Source organism: Papio anubis, chromosome 3 (assembly GCF_008728515.1).
Source record: "Papio anubis isolate 15944 chromosome 3, Panubis1.0, whole genome shotgun sequence".
Taxonomy (NCBI): Eukaryota; Metazoa; Chordata; class Mammalia; order Primates; family Cercopithecidae; genus Papio; species Papio anubis.
The window spans coordinates 48,314,372-48,326,870 of record NC_044978.1 but is presented as its reverse complement, the minus strand read 5'-3'; the positions used below and the strand labels follow the sequence as shown (position 1 = coordinate 48,326,870).

Below are 12,499 nucleotides of genomic sequence, written 5' to 3'. Positions count from 1 at the left end.
TTGTGAGATTGAGCAGCAGATCAGGCTGATTCCAGGGTCATGATGGACAAGAAAGCATCCTCCTCCACCCAGGCCAAGCAATTTTAGAGGAATCCTAGGACTCTGGTCTACTCTGGGCTATACAGGCTATTCTAAGTGCCTCAGACTGTCTACTTCAAAGAAGCCCTAAGTACTTAGCATGGGAACAGAAAGCAAATTGATTTGTGAAGGTCAGCCTCCCCATGCCCACTCTCAACAGCCCCTCCTTAATCTACAAAGAGTTGAAACTGAGCTGCTACTAGATCAGGCTTCAGGATGGGAATGGTAAAGCGCTGGAGAGCCACAGCTTGTCTTGCCATGTGCTACTATGTAATCATCAAGACATCCAGGCTCCATTCAGTGTCCATCTCTGGAGGTCAAAGCTGTCAGCTAGCACAGAACTACTTACTTCTGACCAGTAGTTCTCACAATGTAGAAGGAAGCAGGTAAGCCTATGGTCTTAATGTTTTTATTCTCCCTAAAACGCATGTTGAAAATTAATCCCCATCACAGCAGTGTTGGAAAGTGGGGTCTCATAGGAGGTATTTAGTGTGGAGTCCTAATTAGGGAAAGGGAATTGGGCTAGCAGGACCCAGGGAAAGCAAAATAAGTATATATATAAATAAATAAACAAAACAAATAAGCTATAAGTCTACCCTTCTTCATGATCAAGGACACATAGCTCTCCTGTACAAATAACTCATAATCTTCCTGTGCCCAGCTATCACCAGACCCTTGGCTGACAGAAAAATGCAAGTTAGCTCACTACAACCTCGGCGTTCTCAGTACTGCACAAAGCCCTTTCCAGCACACAGCACAAGAACCATCCTATAAAATCCCCAGCAAGCCTTTGTCTCTTTGCAGTTAACTCCTCTCTTGCTAACTTGCCCATTGCATCCTTCAAATGTATTTTCATGCTTTCCTTAATAAATCTGCTTTTCTTTACTTACAACTGCCTTGGTAAATTCTTCCTACTGTCCACATGATACCAGCCTCAGATAGTTGCCAATCACCTGCAACATTTAGGTCATGAAGACTCTGCCTTCACAAATGGATTAACGTCACTATAAAAAGGTCTTATGAGCATGGGTTCTCTCTCTTCTGCTAGTGAAGACGTGGTATTCCTCCCCTCCGGAGGACACCGCATGCAAGGTGCCATCTTGGAAGCAGAAAGTCCAGGCCCTAACCTGCCAATGCCTTGATTTGGGGTGTCCCAAAGTCTAGAATTGAGAAATAAATATTTGTTCTTTGCCCAGTCTGTGGTATTCTGTTACATCAGCACAAAACAGGCAGCAACGGAAGTGTGGAATGCATGGTCAAGCTCTGCTCAGCTAGGAAACAAGACCTACCTCGTAGGAAGTTCTGATGAGTCTGAAGATGTCTACCTCAGGGTAAGGTTCCACATCATCGCTGAGCAAGGAGTGGAGGTGAGGAATGGGAGGCAATGTGCTGTCTTTATTGGTCACACTGTCTAAATACCTGGAAGAAGAAGTCACAGGGAGAAGAAACTGGAATCCTCCCATTATAATTCTCCAATCATTTTCTGCAAGTTCTACATTTTAAAACAAAGGACTAGAGTTTCTTTAAAGATAGAAAGAGAGAAAGAAATTCTGTTAATTTCTAAAGAAAAAGCATATGAAAATAAATCATCAGCCACAGGAAGAAGCGGGTATTATGACCACCATCAAATCAGTTAAGACTCATGAAATGAAGAGAAAGCAAGAGGAAGAAAACCGGAGGTGGTTTTCAAAGTGAGGCTTAGTACGATACCTTCCCAAAACGGTCATGGCCTCCCCATCATCCTTGCAGTTCAACAGTTTGTCCACATTTGCATCCAGCACAGCTAGGGCCAACTGGAATATCACTTTAATTCCTTCATAGAAGAAACAGTCAACAACCACAACTGCACTCTCAAAAGGCATCACACTGAGAAATAGTGTGAGGAACCAAGACAGGGAGATGGTGGAAATCACGCCCAGGTCTTGCATGCAGTCATACAGCTGTGGGACGTAGTCTCGTGCTAGCTCCTCAAAGACACCTTGGTCCACCAGTGCACCTGTGGCAGCGAGGTACACAAAAAGGCACAGCTTAGCCAACTACACAGTGTAACTAAAGAATCCATTCAAACAACTTGACTAATAATCCAGTTCACAATGACTGCTAGCACAGGACTCTGTTCCTTTCTGCTAACTGTTCTGCTGTGACTGTTACTAGACCAAGGTGTCAACACAGCTCAGTCACCAGATTAGTTCTGGCTGCATCTTCTTTTTCGGGGCTCTTCCTGCCCCGTTTTCCCTTCCAAAAAAGAACAATCACATGACAATTATAAGGGTTGTTAAGAAGGCCAGTTTATAAAGTTTTCATGACATACAATTAGTTATTGTGTTGGCAACATAATGTTTGGTTTGGCATGAAATGTACATCCATGTATAGTCATGCATCACTTAACAATGGAGACATGTTCTGAGAAATGGGTTGTCAGGTGAATTTGTCATGTCAACATCTTAGAAAGTACTCACACAAACCTAGGTGGTAGAGCCTTACTACACACCTAGGCTATATGGCATAGCCTATTGCTCCTAGGCTCCAAACCTGTATAGTACATTACTGTACTAAATACTGTAGGCAACTATAACATAATGGTAAATAGTTGTGTATCAAAACATAGAAATGAAACAGTAAATATACAGTATTATAATCTAATGGGACATCTGTTGTATATGCAGTCCGTCATCAGCCAGAACATCAACACATGACTACAGTTCCAAATGTACATCTAATCAGCTTAGCTGGCAAACTTTTGTTTATCAAAATAATATTAATAATAATAATCCCAGCACTTTGGGAAGCTGAGGCAGGTGGATCATCTGAGGTCAGGAGTTCAAGGCCAGCCTGGCTAACATGGTGAAACCCTGTCTCTACTGAAAATACAAAAATTAGCCAGGCATGGTGGCAGGAGTCTGTATAGTCCCAGCTACTCAGGGACTGAGGCAGGAGAATCGCTTGAACCCGGGAGGCAGAGGTTGCAGTGAGCCAAGTTCACGCCACTGCACTCCAGCCTGGGCGATAGAGCGAGATGGTCTCAAAAAAAAAAAAAAAAAATCACACTTCTGGATGTGTGGTGCCCATATATTAATCATTTTTTTAAAAAATTACTTTTTTTAAAACTTAAAAGCATTCCTGTTGTACACATTCATGATCAACTTAAGGACATTTTTGATAATATTTTCATAATCAAATTCATGTGCAAATGTTTAGAAATACAGAAAGAACGCAAGTGAGAAGCATAAACAATATACTGTATGACCCTAGCAATGAAAAGCTTGTCCTGCTAAAATGAATCACTGACATTTGACAGAATTACAAGGAGTTACAGCAATAATTTAAATCCTCAAAACAGGTGTTTGCTCTGCAATAAAACCAGTCCTGAAAAATACCTTAGAAACCTAGTTTTCAATAAACCTCTATATTCTATTTTTTCCACCCCAGATAGCCTTTTTTTTTTTTTTTGGGAATACCTCTGTATTTCATAGGTTCCCATCCTCTTTATTAATTTTCTTATCAAATCTCTTTGTGTTGATGGTATGTATACCTGGTGTAGCTCTCACATGTCAGAGTGACACACACATCAAATATTTTCTAAAATAATTTCTGGAGCAGTGATATGTGTGTAGTCCCTTAAACTCCATGGGGCTCCTTTGTATACAACCTATATTTATTCAACCTCTCTCATTTCCATTTTGAAAAACTGGAGTAGTCTGAAACTCTTCTAGCTTATGGTGACCAGAAATAGTGTTCCGGCTGGTACTTCTCTAAAAACATCTTTTTGACAAGACATAGGTTGAAATGTTAAATGCATTTCCACCTACCCACAACTCTGGTGTTGTAGTAATCTGGGAGCATGCGCTCACACAAAGCCACGAGCAGCCAGAAAGCTTCCTCCTCTTTGGCATAAAGCAGCAGCACTGAAGTGACAATATTCATGGCCTAAAAAAGTGAAAGAGGATGTCAACAAATACAGTTTAAAATATAAGAAATTCTGTTAGCATATTAAAATTACTCAGTTATTCTCACAGGGGCTGGCAAACCTTTTCTGTGAAAGGCCAGATAAACATGTTTAGGCTTTGGAGGCTATACATAGTCTCTTGTCACATATTCTTCGGAGTTTTGTTTTATGACCCTTTAAAAATGTAAAATCCTGAGTCCTTGAACCAGTAAGTGTGCAGAGTCTTCCTCAGCACCAATATTCACCAGACAGAGCCCTGAACTCCTACTGGCAAACCCCTATTCCAAAAATTTGCCCAAAGGCTATTTCACAAAGCTTTTAACCTGCTAAAATCTCTCAATGTTCTTAATTCAGTGAGGTAAACATTTCCTTTGTAACTTTCCATAATGGTTTCTATAATCAGGTACACATGGCTCCAGGCTTTCCTCAGAGAACAATGAAACCTTTCAGACTTGGAGTCCTCACCCAACATTTTCATCTGGAGAGAGATGGTAGTGATAACTGAGAGTGATTTAAATTCTAAAGTAACTGTACTTTATTAAAAGATATTATCAGATACCTCATAACCACTCTAGACCCAACTACTTTAATAGTCTTCTTAATTAAAAACAGGAAGATTAAAAGATAAATATGAACTTCATTATATTAGAGGCCAATTACCTCCTATGCTTTTGATCTCCTAGAAACCAGTAACTGTTCATCAGGCTTCTACAATATAATTTCAAAAAAGGTATTTTGGTTTAATAGGCTCTTTCTTGTAAGTCTTACTCATTTTGTTCCCAAGTGATATCATCATGGAAATTCCACTTGAGAATTAACCTGCTGATCCTAGTACATGATGATGGTCCCTGCCAGTTCAGTGGAGATAGGTTTTTTAGGGGTCTACCTTGTAACAGGCTCTGGACTAGGTATTGGAAGATGAGGGACACAGTGGTGATATCTTGCAGGTCCTAAATGCTGGTGTCAGATAAAACAAAGATGAAAAGGTTAACTAGTCTGTGTGGGGGGTTATTTAAATTGAAAGTTATAAAAAGGTAAACTAATGCAGTAGAGGGAGACTAACATGTGCATGCACGTGCACTTGCGTGTTGAAGTAGGAGTTCAGCCTCTTTTAGCTTTTGCTGGATTGTCAGGGAAGGCCTCTATGACGATATAGCCTTTGATTCTAAGGTCACGTTATTTTGGAGCTTCCCAAATTTTGGCATCTATATCAGTACAAGAGATGACTTTTGTTGGTATGTAGGCACCTTTCTTAATACTAAGTTAAGCCCTTATTTTAGTGTGTATTAAGACATAACCCTAGCATATAAAAGCTCTATTTAAGGACATTATAACTTAAGAGGATGCAAAGGAGGAACACTGTGGCGAACCACAGTGACAGGCCTGGTGCTCAGGATGCTCTCTCTTACTCCAGGGTGGGATGAGGGTTGAGGCAGAGAGTGATCAGAAGGATCTTCTCCAGGTCACCTAGCTAGACAGTGGTGAATCCAGAAAGGGCTCCTCCGCTCAGTGCAGTGGTTCTCAACCCAGGATGATTCTGCCTCTCAGACACTTGGCAATATCTAGAGACAGTTTTGGTTGTTACAACTGGGGATTTTCTACCAGCATCTAGTGGGTAGGGGCCAGCGATGTTACTAAACATCCTACAAAGAACAGAACAGCCCATACAACAAAGAATTAACCAGTCCAGAGTGTCAACAGTGCCAAGGTTGAGAGGGCCTGGTGAAGTCATAGTTCTGTTAACCGTAAACCTTCCTTCCCACTATGTGTTGGCAAATAAATAGAAATTTTATTTATTTTTTAGCATAAACCACCTGTGACATTTACCTGGCAATACCCTATGTTGGGATTTCGAAAAGCATAAGCTGTTAAGACTCTCCTTAGTGCAGCAATGCCCATTTCATTCTGAAAAGCTGGGTGTTCTGGAAGGGAGCGGTGTAAATCCCTCTCAATCTCCTCCGTGGCGAGATTATACTTCCCCATGGACTTCTCCACTAAGTCTTCATAGTACCCAGGATGTGTGGCCTTTTCATTGATGGCACCTGAGATATATCCAACAGATACAATATCAAAAATGTAAGCACTCTGCCCTTTGGTTTGCAACTACAGCTTACGAGTGAACCGCTTTACTTCCCTACCTCTCAAAGGAAACTTGCAAGAGAAGGTGAAATCACAGATGTGGTATGTTGCAATCGTGGCTAGACTGGTGAATTTTCCTGTGGCCTCCTTCTCTCTTTCAGTTCCACAGTAGGCTGGCTACTTAAAAACTTTCCTAAGGTAGAGGTTCCCAAGCTACAAAACCATGCACCGTGGAACACCCACAGACAGTCCCAAGGGACCGCTTAGGACCACAGGTGGGGAGGTCATCATCACAAGGCAGGCTGAGGCTTCACCTTCTCATTGCTCTCTTCAACCCCAGCAGCTTTGCTTTTATTTTATTGTGGTTTTCATTAAGATTTCACTTGAAAAAGGAGGGTCTGCCTCTCAAAATAAGTTTGAAAACTGCCTGCTAACCTGTTAGTTCTGAAGGGTTTAACAGTCATATTGAGGAGAAGGTGGAGATAGTTGGTGGGGTTTTTCAAATTGCAGAGAGTGGTAAGAGTATTCCTAGCAGTGGTGAGTCATCATTAGTGATGGAAGTTCCTTGGGTGGTGGGGATGAGGATGGAGAATTATACTAAACCTCATCCACTTGAGATACTTACACTTTAAGATTCTTTAAGACAGAAAAACCCTATATGCAAGTATCTACTTCTCAATCTAAACTTTAATTATATTACTGTTGGGAAGACTGAATATTCACATGCAGAAGAATGAAAATGAACCCTTTTTTTAATACCATGTACCAAAATTAATGCAAAATGGATTAAAGTTTTAACACAGTTCCTGAAACCATAAAACTGGTAGAAGAAAATATATAGAGAAAATGCTTCTTGACACTGACATGGCAATTATTTTTTGGATGTGACACCAATAGCACAGGCAGCAAAAGCAAAAATCAGACAAGTGGGATGGCATCAAACTAAAAAGCTCTGCACAGCAAAGGAAGCAATCAAAAAGCAACTTAATGGCAGAAAATATCTGCAAACCATATGTCTGATAAGGGGTCAATATACAAAATATATAAGGAATTCACAGAACTCAATAGTCTAAACCAAACAACCTGATTTTAAAATGGGCAAAGGAAATGAATAGACAGTTCTCAAAAGAAGGTATACAAATCACCAACAGGTGATTTAAAAGTGCTCAACATCACTAATCATCAGGGACATGCAAATCAAAACTACAATGAAATACCACCTCATACCTGTCAGAATGGCTATGATCAAAAAGACAAAAGATAACAAGTGTTGGCAAGGATGTGGAGAAAAAGGGAACCCTTGTACCCTGTGGTGGGAATGTAAATTGCTACAGCCATTATAGAAAACAGTATAGACACTCCCTAAACTAAAAATAGAGCTACCTTATGCTCCAGTAATTCCACTCTAAGCATATATCCAAAATAAGTGAAATCAGTATCCTGAAGAAATATCTGCACTCCCATGTTTATTGCAGCATTTTCACAACAGCCAAGATATAGAAACAATCTAAATGCCCATTAAGAGATGAATGGATAAAGAAAATGGGGCATATATACAAAATGGGATACTATATTCAGCCTATAAGAGGGGAAGTTCTGTCATTTTTGATAACGTGGTTGAACCCGGAGGACATTATGTTAAGTGAAATAAACCAGGCACAGAAAGACAAGTAATACATGTTCTCAGTTATATATGGAATCTAATATAGTCAAACTCATAGAAACAGAGAGTAGAATGGTGATTACCAGGAGCTAAGGAAGGGGGAAAATGGAGAGATGTTGGTTAAAGGGTATAGAGCTTCAGTTATAAGAAATGAAAATGTTCTGAAGATCTCATGTAATACTGTGTTGTACACTTGAAATTTGCTATAGGGTAGATCTTAGGTATTCTCTCACCAAACTCTCCCCACCAAAAAAAACAAGAAAAAAAGACAAAAAGAAAAAACATAGTAACAATGTGAGGTAATAGGTATGTTAAAAATTAGCTTGATTACAGTAATCATTTCACAATGTATATGAAATCGTCAAATTAATACACCTTAAATATATATAATTTGTATTTGTCAATTATACCTCAACAATGCTGGAAAAAATGAATGAGTTCATGAAGGCTTCAGGATACAAGATCAATACACAAAACCTATAGGCTAGCAATGAATAATCTGAAAATGAAAGTAAGAAAAGAATTCCCTTTACTATAGCATCAAAAAGAATAAAATATTTCGGAATAAATATAACAAAACACATGTAAGAGTTGCACACGGCAAACTAAAAATATTGCTCAAAGAAATTGACAAAGACTTAAATAGAAGACATTCTGTGTTTATGGGTTGGAAGACTTAATGTTGTTAAGATAGAAAAACTCCCAAATTGATCTACAGATTCAACACAATACCTATCAAAATCCCAGATGTCCTTTTTGCAAAAATTGGCTAGCTGGTCCTAAAATTCATATGCAACTTCAAGAGACTCAAAAAAGAACAAGAAAATTGGAGGACTCACACTTCCCAATTTTAACTTACTGCAAAGCTACAGTAAGCAAGACAGTGAAGTACTGGCATAAAGACAGACATAGAGATCAATGGACTAGATTTAAGAGTCCAGAAATAAATCCTAATATTTAAGGTCTATTAATTTTTAACAAGGGTGCTAAGATAATTCAATGGGGGAAAGAACAGTATTTTCAACAAACGGTGCTAGGACAACTGGATATTCATACGGAAAAGAATGAATTAGACTATCACCTTCATCTCACACCACATAAAAAATTAACTCAAGGTCGGGTGCAGTGGCTTACGCCTGTAATCTCAGCACTTTGGGAGGCCTAGGCGGGTGTATGACGACGAGGTCAGGAGTTTGAAACCAGCCTGACGAACATGGTGAAACCCCGTCTCTACTAAAAATACAAAAATTAGCCAGGCATGGTGGTGCATGCCTGTAATCCCAGCTACTCAGGAGGCTGAAGCAGGAGAATCACTTGAACCGGGAGATGGAGGTTTCAGTGAGCCGAGATCATGCCATTGCACTCCAGCCTGGGCGACAGAGTGAGACTCAGTCTCCAGAAAAAAAGAAAAAAAAATTAACTCAAAATGACCTAACTGTAAGAGCTAAAACCATAAACTCTTAGAAGAAAGTATAGGTGTAAATCTTCATGTCATGAGAGCAGAGGACAAAAGAAAAAATAGACAAATTGTTATTTCATTAAAATTAAATTTTTTTGTGCTTCGAAGGATACCATCAAGACAGTGAAAAGACAATGCACAGAATGGGAGCATTTTTTAGAAAAAATCTGATAATCAATTTGTATCTCAAATATGTTTAAAACTTTTACAACTCAATAATGAAAAGATAACCCAATTAAGAGCAGGCAAAGGATCTGAGTACATATTTCTACAAAGAAGATATAGTAGTGGTCAGTAAGTGCATGAAAAAATGCTCAACATCATTATCCTTCAGAAGAATGCAAATCAAAATAATGTTTAACCTTTAAAAGGTTAAACATAGAGTTACCATACGAACCAGAAATTCCACTTCATTCATATATTCAAGAGAAATAGAAGCAGGTGTCCATACAAAAACCTGTATTTAAAAATATTTTAAACTTTCTAATTTTCTAAATTTTAAATCTGTATTTTATTTTTTGAGAGAGGGTCTTGCTGAGTTACCCAAGCTGGGGTGCAGAGGTCTGATCACGGCTCACTGCAGCCTCAACCTCCCAGGCTCAGACGATCCTCCCATCTCAGATTCTTGAGTAGCTGGGACTCCATGTGCATGCCACCACACCCAGCTAGTTTTAAAAAAATTTGTTTTGTAGAGATGGGGTCTCACTATGTTGCCTGGGTTGGTCTCAAACTCCTGGGCTCAAGTGATCCTCCCGCCTTGGCCTCGCAAAGTGCTGGGATTACAGGCATGGGCCACTGTGCCCAGCCCACACAAAAACACGTAGATGAACATTCATAGCAGCATTATTCATAGGAACCACAAAGTAGAAACAACCTAAATGTTTATCAACTGAAAAACGAATGAACAAAATGTAGTATATCCATACAATGATATAATATTTGGCCATAAAAAGGAATGAAATGCTGATACATGCTACAGCATGATGGAACCTTGAACACAGTATGCTATGTGAAAGAAACCAGTCACAAAAAACTACACATTATATGATTCCATTTATACAAAATGTCTAGCAACAGAAAGTAGTCTGGTGGTTGCCTGGGGCTGGGAGGGGGCTTGAGGGGAATGGAACTACCAGTCTGTATTTCCAAACAGTTTATATCTATTTTCTAAATGGATAAAAGGTATGGGGTATTTTTGGGAGATGACAAATGTTCTATAATTGTGATCATTGTACAATTCTGTGAATATACTAAAAAAAAAAAAAAAAAAGCCACCGAATTGTACACCTTAACTAGTAAGTTGTGAATTGTATCTCAATAAAGATATCATAAAAATATATAAATGATATATATATTGACAGGGTATACACTCACATTTCATAATTCAGAAAATTGGAGTCCCAAGATTCCTGGACTGGCCCAGGCCTTGTCTCTGACAGTCACTAAGAGAGCTGGCCTCACCACTCACGCTTGCCCTGGAAAAGTCAACCCGGCTGACAGGGACATAATGCTGGCTTTTGCTCTGTTGTTGTGGGAGAGATACTGTGATTTCTTGTCATCTCACCTGCATTTCATGTCAGTGGGTATAGAATTCAGGTCATGAGGCCGTCGCCCTAAGGGTCACAGGGAGCAGGTGAGACCCAAGTTGGGCTCTGGCCTGGAGCTGTGCTCTCTTCATGACAGGCTGGCCCTCAGGCGAACCCCATTCCTGGATGTGGAAATACGGGCTCAGTTATCGCCCCAAAAGAGGGCTGCCATTAAAGGAAACGCTGCCATTAAAGGAAACGCTGGGTCTAACTCTCAACATTATCTCTGAGATAGGGCTGTGTACTATTGTTGTATATACTAGTTTCCCAGTACTTGTCTTGAGTTTCATTTTCACTTAAAACACAGCTATAAATAACTTCTAATTTGAACAAGGAAGATGAAAATGGAACTCTGTTTACTCTGTCAGTGATGTGAATCTGGTTGTCAAGGTGACTAGTTCACCAAACACAGGGAAGACAAGAGAAGACTGGATGGTAATGATCTTCTTGGGTTTGAATTATAATTAGAGATGAGTTGACTCAAATTTAGGTTTCTAAATGAGGAGCTATGGCTGGTCTACTTAGGGAAAATGAGGCCAGGCACAGTGGCTCATGACTGTCATCCCAGCACTTTGGGAGGCTGAGGTAGGGGATTGATTGAGCCTACAAGTTTGAGACCAGCCTGGGCAACACAGCAAGATGTCTATTTCTACAAAAAGAAAGAAGGAAAGAAAAATGAAAAATAAGACATGTATTAAATAAATATAGAACAAACTAGTTTTACATGAAATAGACAAAACCAATTATTTTTCAGGATTATATGTTCCTATTTCTGAGACATTTATGCATCTCATTATGGGCATTTACATCTACTTTTACAAAGAGCTATAGGTTTCTTTAAAGGCTTTCCTGTGAGTCTGGTAATTATTAATTTTAATATCACTTTCTAAGAATAAAAGCTTTTAATAACAGCATTTGTGTCAGACCATCTTAGGTTCAAATAAAAATATTCACGGCCGGGCGCGGTGGCTCAAGCCTGTAATCCCAGCACTTTGGGAGGCCGAGACGGGTGGATCACGAGGTCAGGAGATCGAGACCATCCTGGCTAACACGGTGAAACCCCGTCTCTACTAAAAATACAAAAAAATAAGCCGGGCGAGGTGGCGGGCGCCTGTAGTCCCAGCTGCTCGGGAGGCTGAGGCAGGAGAATTGCGCGAACCCGGGAGGCGGAGCTTGCAGTGAGCGGAGATCTGGCCACTGCACTCCAGCCTGGGCGACAGAGCAAGACTCTGTCTCAAAAAAAAAAAAAAAATTCACATAATCCTATTTAGAATGATTATATTTCAGGCTTCAATCTAGATAGAGCAACTGATTTACATGTGAAAGTAAAGTTAGTGAAACTAAGGAGTGCTCTGATGTCTGAGATACTAAAGATCCCCGAGACACACTCAGTGCTTCGGATGGGAGGAAGCAGTGTGGGCGTGGCCTGAAGGATCTCTGGTTTCTGTAGCAGGGCTCAAAGATCTGATGTGACAGAATGATGGACAGTCACAAGAGCCAGTTCTGTGGACCAATAAAGATGGATGCCTCTTCACCACTGGTCCATGGACGTGTCCCCTTCTGTCCTTCCTGGCATCTCTGGCTTGAAGTACAAGGTATGATCTGAGTAGGCTTTTATTTCCAGTGCAGACTCTGGCCTCAACTTTATGGTTCCAGTGATGACCAAAGACTTCAGGAGGTGGCAAAAA

General features: G+C 40.0%; 1 protein-coding gene across 1 annotated transcript in view; it reads right to left on the bottom strand.

Moving 5' to 3' along the window:
• TBC1D9 (TBC1 domain family member 9) overlaps positions 1-12,499 on the bottom strand; it is a 138,858-nt gene that overhangs the window by 36,169 nt on the left and 90,190 nt on the right. The window contains exons 10-13 of the mRNA XM_003899213.5: positions 5,852-6,066; positions 3,888-4,005; positions 1,789-2,074; positions 1,368-1,497 (exon numbers count right to left, since the gene is read on the bottom strand). Coding sequence (XP_003899262.2) covers positions 1,368-1,497; positions 1,789-2,074; positions 3,888-4,005; positions 5,852-6,066 — 749 coding nt within the window. The remainder of the gene's footprint in view (positions 1-1,367; positions 1,498-1,788; positions 2,075-3,887; positions 4,006-5,851; positions 6,067-12,499) is intronic.